This window comes from Ascaphus truei, chromosome 3 (assembly GCF_040206685.1).
Source record: "Ascaphus truei isolate aAscTru1 chromosome 3, aAscTru1.hap1, whole genome shotgun sequence".
NCBI lineage: Eukaryota > Metazoa > Chordata > Amphibia > Anura > Ascaphidae > Ascaphus > Ascaphus truei.
In genome coordinates this window covers 232,085,470-232,098,329 of record NC_134485.1, presented here as the reverse complement: position 1 = coordinate 232,098,329, position 12,860 = coordinate 232,085,470, and the positions used below count along the sequence as shown (strand labels likewise).

Here is a 12,860-nt window from a genome sequence, read left to right as displayed (position 1 = left end):
AGTCAGTCACCCACCCAGTCAGTCAGTCACCCACCTAGTCAGTCAGTCAAGTCAGTCAAAGTCACCCACCCAGTCAGTCAGTCACCCAGTTAGTCAGTCACCCAGTCAGTTAGTCACCCACCCAGTCAGCCAGTCACCCAGCCAGCCAGTCACACACTCTCACACAATTCTTATTAGGAATTTATTCCATTTTTGAAAAGTGGGGCGGGGCTAGGTGACGATGAGATTTTTGGTTCGGCGAGTAGATTTTTGGGTGATTTGTCAAGCTCTGCATATATGTGTGTATATGTAGCCTAGAAGATAGATGCAATGCTGCACACCAAAAGAGATAAAAAATACCTACCGATACCGTTGCTCCTGGTTAAAGGAATACCTGTCTGGAGAATCCTGGGTTAGAGTAAAGAAGATGATCCAGGTCACTGCGAATTTTATTTATATTCAATTTATTTAGTCATGGAGAAACACAACGTTTCGACCACTATGTGGTCTTTTTCAAGTGAAATGTATATGTAGCCCCCAGGCCCATATTGAACCCCCCCAGGTCCATATTTAACCCCCTCCAGGCCCATACTGAATCCCCCCAGGCCTTTTGTCACATTGGATCTAGCATTGGGTATTTTTCCGTATTAACAATAACAAGTGTAACCAGGTCCCCCTCTGCCTGTCGCCCCCCTCACCTTGCTGGCGAACGCCACCAATGAGACAAGGGCTCTAAGCAGGGACTACAAGTCCCATGAGCCTTAGGGGACCCCACGTGACACCAGGGAGCCAATAGGGCTGTAGAATCTCCCTGCAGAGGGATAGATACATTTTGCGGGGTTTAGAAGCACGTTAGTCGGCACCAGGAGAGGCTAGGGGAAGGAGGTGAGGGTGCAGGAGTCAGTGACTCCCTGCACTAGGCCAGCAGCCCCCTAGGCCCCAGTTAGCCCTGAGCCATCTAGTAGTTTGTGTTGCTTCAGGGACAGGCCCCAGGTTAGGGACCCTGCCCCTTACTGTCATGTGCTAGTTAGGGACACAGCGGACGCTGCGCTCCCCATCCAGAGGCTTGGGATCAAGCCTGCTCCGCAGAGAGAGCGGAACTGTACCAAGGGTGGACCGCCCTCACAGATCTTCTAACCCGAGGGACCGGACATCGCCAGAAAGCTCGTCTAATCCTTTGCGAAGAATCTTTAATGCCCAGGTGCCGAGACACTAGGCAGGTAACGTTACGCACGTGCACACACGAGTACTCTCACATCGTGGCAGCGCTGACCACGGGACAAGGGGGGTTATTCTGTGGACACGGTGTGGGGGTACACGGTGGTGGGTGTGGGGATTACGTTATATCCTAATGCAGTGCTAACCTTGAATGTGATTGGTATACGTTATGCTCATATATGCAGTAAAGCCTGTCCTGATTTACAACCATTTGCTTACCGTGACTGTTTCCTGTGAGGGCCTCCTCCCACTCTGTTGGGATCCCTCCCAGGTGGAGGCGTTGCACCACGAGATTGTTATTATATGTATGTACCCCAGGCTCCCCGAGCGGAGGCTTAGGCTCCTGAGAGCCACACAGGTATACACAGCAGTACTAGTGTCTGTATTCACAGGGAATACCCGTTACACAAGAAACAGTTAAGTTAAAGTTGCGCTCTAAAAAACTTTTTTGTGGTAGATGCGTTATGGGTTGGGGGGGGGCTGCTCCTTTCATTTGTCCTGGGCCCCATGATTTCTGTTGACGGCCATGATGAAGGGGTCAACTCCTCCCGCTACCAACTTGGTAGGCCTAACCACTCACCCTGGGCTAAGTACCCCCTTCACACCCAATAACAAAACTTTAGCTCCCTTAGGTCTGAATGAAGAAATAGATGTCTGGCCCTTGTATTGAGTAGATGTCTGGCCCTTGTATTGAGTACTGTTCATTTCATTTGTTTGACTAATTCGTTCTATCACTTTTTGATATTTGTATACATTTATTATGTATTTTATTATATATTTTTATAATATTTATTAATATTTAGATTTTTTTAAATTGTGTGGGTTTATGGATATATTTATATCATATATCATATTTATTTTTATTTATATAGGTATCAGTACGTGTTAGCAGAGCTTTAATAATCAAAAATGAATAGACGATACCGTTCTGTGGCTAACAAAATGTTTTATTTGTGTGAGCTTTCGAGATACACTGATCTCTTCTTCCGGTAATGTTACATTGAATAAAGCAGGCAAGGGTTTTACCCAAAAACAGTGCATCTTTGAATGTGAATAGAGCTCATCCCTCCCCCCTGTGTAGTGCGGGATTTATGACTAGAGGTATTAAATAGTCACGTGATGCGCTTGCGGCAAATTCAAATTTGCTTGATCTGAGCGCTGAGCGGGTGCAGGCGCAGGCGCTTGCTCACGCTGGCCACACACATTGCCGCAATGTGTTTCATCGCGGCCAGCGTGAGCCCGCCCGCTCAGCACCCCCATGGACGAGACCTTAGGCTGCAGTTCCTGGTGGGAGTTGCCGAGCAAAGTTCTGTTTGCTGCAGCTCCGTTTGATCTTCGCTGTCACGCATTACCCTTTCGCCTATTTGGAATCCCTGTTGTTGACCCCGGACCGTGACCCAGACCTCGCTGCCTTCTGTCTGCCCTGACCTTTTGCCTGTCGCCTGGACTCTGCACTACTACCGCCAGCCCTGACCTCTGCTTGTTTACCGACTACGAATTCTCTTACAGGACCGTGCTGCCAACAGCTACTGCATGCTTCTCGTACCGATCTTCGCCTGAATTCAGGCCCAACTTCCCCATCCATGTGCAGTGGAGGTCACCCCCCAAGGTAAGTGTAATGTGTGTACGTGCATTAATGGATTGGTGCCAGCCACTCTCTCCTGAACTCTCAAGTGTGCCTTCGGGCACAAAAAGGTTGGGGGACCACTGATCAAGAGGGAATAAGGGGCATGCCTAAGGGGGGTGTATATTAGAGGGATGCCAGATAGGCTTCCATATAAAGATGAGTTTTCAGGGAGCTTTGAAACATTTGAAAGCCAGGAGAGTTTAATGGTGCATGGTAGGGAATTCCAGAGAGAAAGTGCAGCACGTGAGAAGCCTTAGGCCTCATCCAGGGTGATGCTGAGCGGGCACGCATGCTCGGCACTTAGCTGCTTGCTGGAGCAATCAAATTTGAATCTGCCGCTTGTGCGTCACGTAAGCAGTTCGCCCTCAGCTCCGTGACGTCTTGGCCGTGCCCCCCCGACACGCCCCCCTCCCCCCACGCGCACACCTAGGCGGCCACAAATCGCCCGGCCGAGTAGGAGCTCGTGTTGTCATGCGCATGAGCGCCAGCGCGCTCTCTCCCTGCCTGGCTGCAGCCTAATAAGTGGGAATGAGAAGCTACAGTAAGGGAGAAGAGGTGGAGGTCATGGGCAGAATGGAGGGGGCAACTACACGTGTCTTTTGGAGAGAAGGGCTGAAATATTAAAGGGTTTGGCAGCTTCATTTAGAGCTTTGTAAGTCAGAGCTAGGCTTTTGCATTTCATTCTAGAGGATATGGGAAGTCAGTGTAAGAATTTGGGTAGTTGCGCATCATAAGTGAAGCGGTGAGTGAGGTATGTGAGTCTGGCAGCAGCATTTTGGTTGGATTGGAGTTGGGACAGTGGGAAGAGGGGAATGCCAGCTTGGAGAAGATGACACAAGACGAGCAAGTGATTTATTTTTTTAGTTGCATCATGAGTAAACAAAGGGCATATTCTAGCAATATTTCAGAGGTGGAAATGGCAGGACTTGAATGTGATGAAGAAAGGAGAGGACAGAGTCAACTATGACAACTAGGCAGCAGCTTGGGGTGTTGATGGGATTGTCGTATTATTGACTCGATGTAGAGAAAGGGTGTAGGGGTGACAGTGAAAGGGGAACTGATTAGTAGTTCTGCTTTGTACATGCTAATTTTCATGTGGTACATCCAGGAGTATATTGCAGAGAGACAGTTGATGACAAAGGACAGGAGAGACAGGGATAGGTTAGGGGAGGAAAGGTAAATTTGGGTGTCATCATCATGGAAGTCGGTGGAATGAAGGAGAGTGTGCCGGAGAAGTGGGCGATCCAATGTCAAAGGCAGTAGAGAACTCCAGGAGAATTAGTAAGGCGAAATTACCTGTTCTGTCTCCAGTTCTATATTTCTCCTTGTTTCCTGCCTTTGTGTTGCACAGTATATTTTGCCCACTCCTGCCCCCTGTTGCTATGCGTCTTTGCAGTAGAGCTGTCATTCAGCCTGTTGCCTCAGCAACCACACTTTTCCCACCCAAGTTTGGTTCCTTCCTTTTTACCTCAGGGGCTGCCTGTAGTTTGTTATTTTCAGAGTTTGCTGCCTTCTGCCGGGTCTCTCCCCACTGCTCCCTGTGATAGTATTGTTTCTTACCTATTCCTTATTTTTATACATCCACATACGTTTTCCCTTCCTTTCTGTTCATGTTCCCACAATAAACATCAGAAATTCAAAGAAGACTCAATTTTGTATGAAAGAAGGAATCAAGTTAACTGCATGAAAAAACAAAACTGGCTTCAAGCTCCAGGAAGCACTGCAATGTTAGGAAGGTGTATAAAGTAATATATACGTTAGCAGGGCATCCGGGAAATAGGCACTATGTATGGGGGAGAGGAATACACGATAGAGATGGTTCCCCACGATGAGAAGCCGAAATGAGACTAAAGACAGTATAGTCAAGTCTCTTGGGCTAAACTGAAATAGTGTCCAATCAATTCTCATAAAGTGTTGTAATCGGTGTGGAGTAGGCAAAGAATACTCAATATAAGTCACCATCCCCCTCTCCTCATGGCCACGCAGTACTTGTAAAGAGCATCTGCATCCCTTAGCTGCGTCTCTCCGATCCACGTTGCTCCAATGGAAAACAAAAACATCAGAATGGCAGCAGGTCCTGCATAAACGAAACTCACCAGCCGGGGAATGAATGAAGTAAAAAAAACTTTATTTAGACTACATTAAAAAATTGGACATCCACTAACAAAAATAGCTCCTCCTCCCACGCGTTTCACGCCGTCAGTGGCGCTTTCTCAAGGAGTATGACAAGAGGGGAGAGAGAACAGATATTTAAACCCCTCCCTTCTGATTACAAAATTGCACAAACATGTGTGCTAGCTAATTAGTCTTGAATACAAGTAATGGACACCAAAGCATGGCAGGAATAAGGTTACATATAGGTAATGATGATAAAAAACCATAATAAAAACAGCTTAGAACATAATGATATATACAAATATAGTAATGAGTAATAGTAATGCATAGATTACATTGTGTTATATACTCAAGTAACAATATATGTGAATCTGATCATACCATAGTGTTTAGCATTCAGAAACAAAATTAATGACACTTGAAAAGTAATTGGTGTCAAGAAAATCCAGCTGAAATTAATATTTCAAATAAAAATAAATAAACTAAAGAACTTTAGGAGTAGATTAACCCATGATGTGAATATATCATGTCGGCCACATTTATAAATGCAACCGATCATGAATTCAATTTTAATGAATTCAAATATAAAGAATATGAGTTTATATAAGTCTCAGTGAACAATTGATACAAAAGTCACTGATAGCCAGTATAACTTCAATTCTGCTCAATGTATGGTATAATGAGAGGTTATTTGAAATTGGATAATAAGAAACAATCAATATAATGAAAATTCACATCAACCCTGATCCAAAGTTGTTATTTAAACTATATAATCAGGAGAGAAAAGGATATATCAAATTGTACAGAGATGTAGCAGAGTAACATTGGACAGCCCAGCAGTTTGGGAATCTTATCTAGAGGTGCAGCAGGAACACAGATAATTCTATAGAGATACATCTATAAGAAAGCCATAAGGTCCCATTGGGCTTTCAAACCCTTAGGTACAAGTGTATCCATTGTAAATATCCAAAAAGCCTCTTTTTTATGGAGGATGTTAATTCTGTCCCCTCCTCGTAAATGAGGCTTAATGTGTTCAATTGCTGAGGTTCACCAAACAGCTGTTTTGACAGTATTTAAAATGTTGAGACACTGGTAACGTCAGATCCTCTTTGACTATAGATCTAACATGTTCTTGGATCCTGACTTTAAAAGCCCTAGACGTCAGTCCTAAGTATCGCTTTTTACAACCGCATGTAAGCATGTATATGATGTATTCAGTGTTACATGTGATGAAAAACAATATATTATATTTTTTCGTCTCATCACTATTTGTAAAGTATTTTGTCTTGTGTATGAATTTGCAAATGTTGCATTTCCCACAGGGAAAACAACCAAGCAACCCTGGACAGAAATTTATTTTGTTATCAATTACATTTTGTCTTGGTACACTGGATGATACAATGTTACCCACTGTGTAAGATTATTTAAAAACAAATTTTGGATCAAAGGAGGCCACGTCTCTTAATAAAGGATCTGTGGCCAAGATCTTCCAATGTTTTTTAATTATAGATTGGATAGTGGTTGCTTGGCTGCTAAATTGGGTGATAAAAAAAGGAGAATCATGATTAGTACCAACATCAATTTTCTTTTTTTATTTCTATTTGAAAAACTTGAAGTGTCTGAATTTATCAGGTCTTGTCTCGATTTGTTTTTAGCATTTAAATATGCATCTTGTATATTTTGAAAATCATATCCTCTGTCGAGAAATCTCAGAAAAAGATCTTTAGCACTGTTCTCGAAGTGTTCCACAGTGGAACAATTCCTGCGTAGCAGCAGAAATTGCCCATATGGAACACCCCGAAACAGACTGCGATGATGGCAGCTTGTTGCGTGTAAAAGAGTATTACAAGCATGGGGCTTACGGAAAATATCCGTGCGAACCTTGAGATCCGGTTCAACGTATAGATAAAGATCAAGAAAGTGGATGTGGTGGTGATGATAACGGTATGTGATGTGCAAATTGAAGGGATTGGTGTTGATAAAATCTATAAAGAATGTAATTGGGTGATAGTGCCGTGCCAAATGAGAAGCAAATCGTCAATGTAACGATGGTAACTGGTGATAAAGTGTCGATAGGGATTCCTATCTCCAAACACGTGGGACCACTCCCACCAACCCATGAACAGGTTGGCGCAGGAGGGTGCAAAACATGACCCCGTGGCCGTCCCATGTGTCTGGAGGTAGAACTGCCCATCGAACATGAAATAATTATGTGTTAATAGGAAGTGAATACTGTCTAACAAAAAAATAATGTGAGCTGGAGAAAGTGTAGCGTCTGATTCTAGAAAGTAACGTGTGGCATTGAGACCATCAGTGTGAGAAATAATAGTGTAGAGTGAAGAAACGTCAAGTGTGACCCATAGATATTTCTCATTATACCATACATTGAGCAGAATAGAAGTTATACTGGCTATCAGTGACTTTTGTATCAATTGTTCACTGAGACTTATATAAACTCATATTCTTTATATTTGAATTCATTAAAATTGAATTCAAGATCGGCACCATTTATAAATGTGGCCGACATGATATATTCACATCATGGGTTAATCTACTCCTAAAGTTCTTTAGTTTATTTATTTTTATATGAAATATTAATTTCAGCTGGATTTTATTGACACCAATTACTTTTCAAATGTCATTAATTTTGTTTCTGAATGCTAAACACTATGATATGATCAGATTCACATATATTGTTACTTGAGTATATAATACAATGTAATCTATGCATTACTATTACTCATTACTATATTTGTATACATCATTATGTTCCAAGCTGTTTTTATTATTGTTTTTTATCATCATTACCTATATGGAACCTTATTCCTGCCATGCTTTGGTGTCCATTAACTTGTATTCAAGACTAATTAGCTAGCACACATGTTTGTGCAATTTTGTAATCAGAAGGGAGGGGTTTAAATATCTGTTCCCTCTCCCCTCTTGTCATACTCTTTGAGAAAGCGCCACTGACGGTGTGAAACGCGTGGGAGGAGGAGCTATTTTTGTTAGTGGATGTCCAATTTTTTAATGTAGTCTAAATAAAGTTTGTTTTACTTTATTCATTCCCCGGCTGGTGAGTTTCATTTATGCAGGACCTGTTGCCATTCTGATCTTTTTGTTTTCATTGGAATCAAGTCAACTGCCTGTCACAACTTATTAAGTCACAGTAAGCCTGGGACGGCATATAACCCATAGGCCTCGGATATGGTCAAAAAGACCGTGCTGAGGCTCGCTGAGCCGCGCTGAGGTGAAACATTATCCCTATCAGCGCGGCTTTAGACTGCGCTTACGCAGGCGTGCAGAGGCGTGTGGAAATGCAGGAGACAGGCAAGTTAAAATTTTGCCGCTCATGCAAGCGCAGGGCCGGTCACGTGACTGCCAGAAGCCAATGGCAGTCCGCGTCATCGGCGTCGTGACGTGGCGCGCTAGCCCTGCCTCCCAATCCGCCTCCAGGCTCGCCTCCCGAAAGCCTCCCACCCGGCACACAAGCGCGCTCGCAGACACTCATGCAGGGACAAGAAAAATCTCCAGCTTAAGCAGGAGAGCATGAGCGTCAGCGCTGCCCAGCGCCGCTCCCTGCACCATGTCCCAGGCCTTAGACTTAGCTGTAAGTAAGTCATTGATCATTTTGTTAGTGCTGTCTCAGTGGAGTGTAGAGGGTGGAGACCAGATTTCAAAGAGATCTAGTGAAAATCAGAATAAAATAACTAGAAACACAATATGCAAAAAAAACTAGTGAAGCTCCCTTTGTACCTCAGGAAATCTTGTGGAGAATAGTGAATAAGAAATAATGCTGTTTCTTATGAGTTTGCAAACAACATTATTTGAAATAACATTAACACCACGTTAAATACATTGAACAGCGATAGTGCAGATCAGCTCGCGATTGCAATTAAACGCTTATTTCCTTCAAAGAGAGATTGTGTGTGATAGTGGCCCTATTAGCATTACCTTACTTTAATAAATATCCTCCTAACATCAATATAAAATGTAAAAAAAAAAACCCGAGCTGGCTTTTGAAATTGGCTTTTCTTCCTCCGATATCTATTTTTATTCTCTCATATACACTAAAAAATCTTTTTGTTCTCAAAATAATTCATAAATACATTAAAAAAAAAAAAAAAACAGCCAACAAACAACTTTACTTACTAAAGGCTAAATGACATTAAGGGTTGCAAAGGCACGTTGAGTCGATATTGTTACTAGAGTTGTTTTTGGAGCAATAAGGGGAGGATCAGTGGTGTAACTATGACAGTTCTATTGGCTATGGATGACTTTTCAAGCTACTGTACAGTACAACCTCAGAGTACCAGTACTTTTTTCATCGTAAATGGATAGTTTCCCTTATTTTTGGAAACATCTCTCCCTTTCTGCATTCTAAACATAAATATTGTTTATATCTTTCTAACATACATTTAGAATTCATTAAGTGAAGTACCACTTTTTGTTTAAGACACAGCCACCACTGGGGAGGATTTTCAAATTGGCTGCATGCAAGCTTGTGTTTGTAACTGGTGACGTTTTCCTCTTTCATTGTGCTATGTACAGGTATTATACCTGGTCTGTGGTGGCGAGTTTAGCAACAAGTGCAAAAACTTAAACAAGTTTAATACATTTCCCGCCAGCACAAAATAGAACAAAAGAAAATGTATCTGAAATAGTTAGATGAATGTAATAGAATTTTCAAAGTTGCATGTACTGTACAGTACACTTTAAGAAGAGCCAGAGATTAGCCAGCGGTCAGATTTCCTTATTAGGTTAGTAGACCCAGGAGTGGGTTTGCCAAATCATATGACCACGATGACATGCTGCACTATATGTCCTGGTGATTATGTATAATGGTAACTCTATTACTGTGTCCACAGTGTGCAGACAAAACTGTCAATGTCTGCTCATCATACTGTAAGTGGGTCAGAGTGCACAAGAGTGAATATTTGATGCAATATGTACAACGAATAGAGTGAAGATAGTGAAATATAATGGTCTCAGTAAAAATACATTGCCATTGTGCTTACATTGCTTAAATATAAAGAAGTAATACAGTGAAGATACATATTTTGCTTTAGAATCAAATCAGTAAATAGCTCTACAAAATAAACATGCATACAGTAGATCAATTATTTGAAATACAACGCATTTCTTTATCCTAAATTATCACTGCACATGCTGTTACATGGACACACTATGAAACAATAACAAATAAAATCAGCAGTTTTAAGCAAGAATTACAAAGCCAATAACATACAGTACAAACTGATTTGAGGATCTGTTATTGGAAAATGTTTATGAAACCTACAGAGGTTCAAATGATAGTGAAAACGGCTGTTTTATATTTCTACAGATCACTTAAGATGGAACCTGGCAATCTGCTATAATTATCAAGACTGAGCTTTTAAATGTGCTTAAATAATTATTTATTACCATGAGCATTAACCAAAATAAGAGTAGAATGCAGTTATGGGAACAAATTACTAAAATGGTGCACAGTCCGGTGGAAGCCACATGTCAAGTCCACACTGAAGGCAGAACACCACAGATGAAGGAAATTCTGATTACAGATAAATATGCATCAAATAGCAGAAGGGTGAAAAGACACAAACTATGGGTTATATGAAAGTGTGATACTTACTCAGTTGTACAGCAAAATGGGATACAGAGTGTTTTTGACCCCTAATTGCAGCCAAAATCTACTCAGCACTGAAAAGGTGCAGTGATCAAGTAAGAGAATTTGGGTTGAAGAGTCAAAAGTAGCCAGCTTCATAGCATATAGAAATAAATTGTCCATAATATAAAGAAATCAACATTAAGCTAAATGCATCACATGAAAGCATGCTTTTGCTAAAGAGGAATGAAATCCTGACTTAATACAAATTGTTTTGTTTATTGCCACTTTACCATGGACATTGCTATTTCCTCTCCCAGAATCCCCACCTTGTCTTATCCTAGTACTGTAGTTTATTGACTCTCCCTCCCAAGTGAACTATATCTGACTGCATCTGTCATGTTGTTTTATTCCAGACAGTAAAGCCTTTCTGCCACTTACAGTAGAAAGGTCTATGGATTTTAGTAGGGACCTAATGAATATGTAAGTCTGCCTTTTCAAAAGAATAGGAACATACTTTTAGAGTAAGGGCATGCACATTTGACTATAATTGGAAAGTATATAGAGCAGCAGGTGTAAAATACTGTCATTTATTGTACCAAGTATATATTCTTTATGGTTCTTCATGATTTAATTAGGGTGTCAAATATTTTTTATAGATGCCCATCAATTCTACAAATGTAGGGGGAATGGAGAGTTCCATACATAAACCCCCTCTTTAAACAACCCATGTATTTTCTCCATACTGACATCATCTCCCATCAGCCTTCCAGTTGGCACCTACAATTCAGCTGTGTGGGAAGCTTGAGTATTGGCAGGGGGTGGAGAGGGTTGATACAATGCAGGTGATAATGCGAAGGGAGTGGTCACTGGTAACCCAACCACCAGTCAGCCATATTATAGTAAAGGTAGAAAGAGCAAGGAAATGAAGCAGTGAAAATGCTTCCTTCATGACCCACCCTGGACGTCTACAAGTCCTCCTCCCACTGCTCACCTGACCAGGGGTCCCAGCTGCAGTATGTGTAGCAGCAGCACCAGCGGTCTGTCCCTGCTCAGGTCCCGGTGGATGAAGATGAGGCTCATCTGCACCAACACACAGGGCAGGAGACAGAAGAAGAGGGTCAGGGACTGCCAGATGCTGTCCCCGGCCGAGCTGTATGTGCTGCCCAGGTACAGGGCCGTCACTGTCTCTGCCACAAACAGGGTGACAGACACCAGAACTGAGCCGGGGAATTTCATGCTGGTCTATCAGGATCTGGTTTCACAATATTATAAATAAACACAGCACCGACTGCTGCCCCGGGCTGGGGGGGGGGAGCTGCTCTATCTATGTGCTGCAGGCAGGCAGGCAGAAGCACACACTGCTTATCCACCCATCCCCTGCCCTCCCCCACTGTTCGCTGTCTCTCTCTCTCTCTCTCTTCTCCCTGTCTCTCCCCCCTCACATTCAGTAGCTTGGTTGCACAGTCAGTGATGCTGCTGGTGCTGGCTGGTTTTACTGCTGCAGTTGGGAGACAGAAGGTGGTGTATTTTATCTCTGACTGCTACTAAAAAAAACATAGTGTGTGAGCTGGAAGGCTGGTGCAACACAGACTGTATATGCACACATCTTGTACTGTATACTAAACTCTATATGGTTCTCTCACACCGTCTTGTATTCTCCCTGTATGGACTCTCATTCAGTGATGCTGATGCTTTCAGCTGTATACTGGGGACCTGAAGATGATACATATATCTCCCTACTATTGAAATTCCTGTATTTGGCAGAATAGCTGAGCGATACTATTGCAGGATATTAACTTCATTCAGAAACAGATTCGGGTTTTAAATTAGTGATATTTCCATGTAAAATGTACACTTCTCCTACTCAGCCAAAGCATGTACTCTCTTTGCAGCCAGCCGGCCAGCAAAGCATTGTACTTGTGTTGTGGCCTCACTGGCAAAGAAAGAATTAATGTGACTATATCTTCAGGTCTCTATAATAACATGGTAGGTTTTCTGATGATACTAAAAGTACTATCATACTACAGATGTAAGCAGATGTTATTGCGCACGTTATCACTCTTTAAGGCACTAATTGGGATTTGTATTGCAAATCACCCGATAACGCAAATTGCCTGGTAAAACTTGCTACTGCGGTAAAGCGAAATCGCACGATGACAGGTGCAATAACATCTGCTACATCTTACTAACTTCAGCCATTTTATGTATACCCACATAAATCCTCAACTACACATGAGATTCATGTCAGCATTCTTTATATCATGCTACATATTCCTCCACAGCAAATCCTGAAGAAGAGTTTCCTTTATAGAATGA

The 12,860-nt window shown here is 42.2% G+C and overlaps 1 protein-coding gene across 1 annotated transcript in view; it reads right to left on the bottom strand.

Annotated features, from left to right (window-relative positions):
- The window catches only part of XK (X-linked Kx blood group antigen, Kell and VPS13A binding protein), a 59,581-nt gene extending 47,685 nt beyond the window's left edge, over positions 1-11,896 (bottom strand). Inside the window, exon 1 of the mRNA XM_075590303.1 lies at positions 11,536-11,896. Within this exon, the coding sequence (XP_075446418.1) occupies positions 11,536-11,780 (245 nt within the window). The 5' untranslated portion in view covers positions 11,781-11,896. The remainder of the gene's footprint in view (positions 1-11,535) is intronic.
- Between the last annotated feature and the right edge of the window lie 964 nt (positions 11,897-12,860).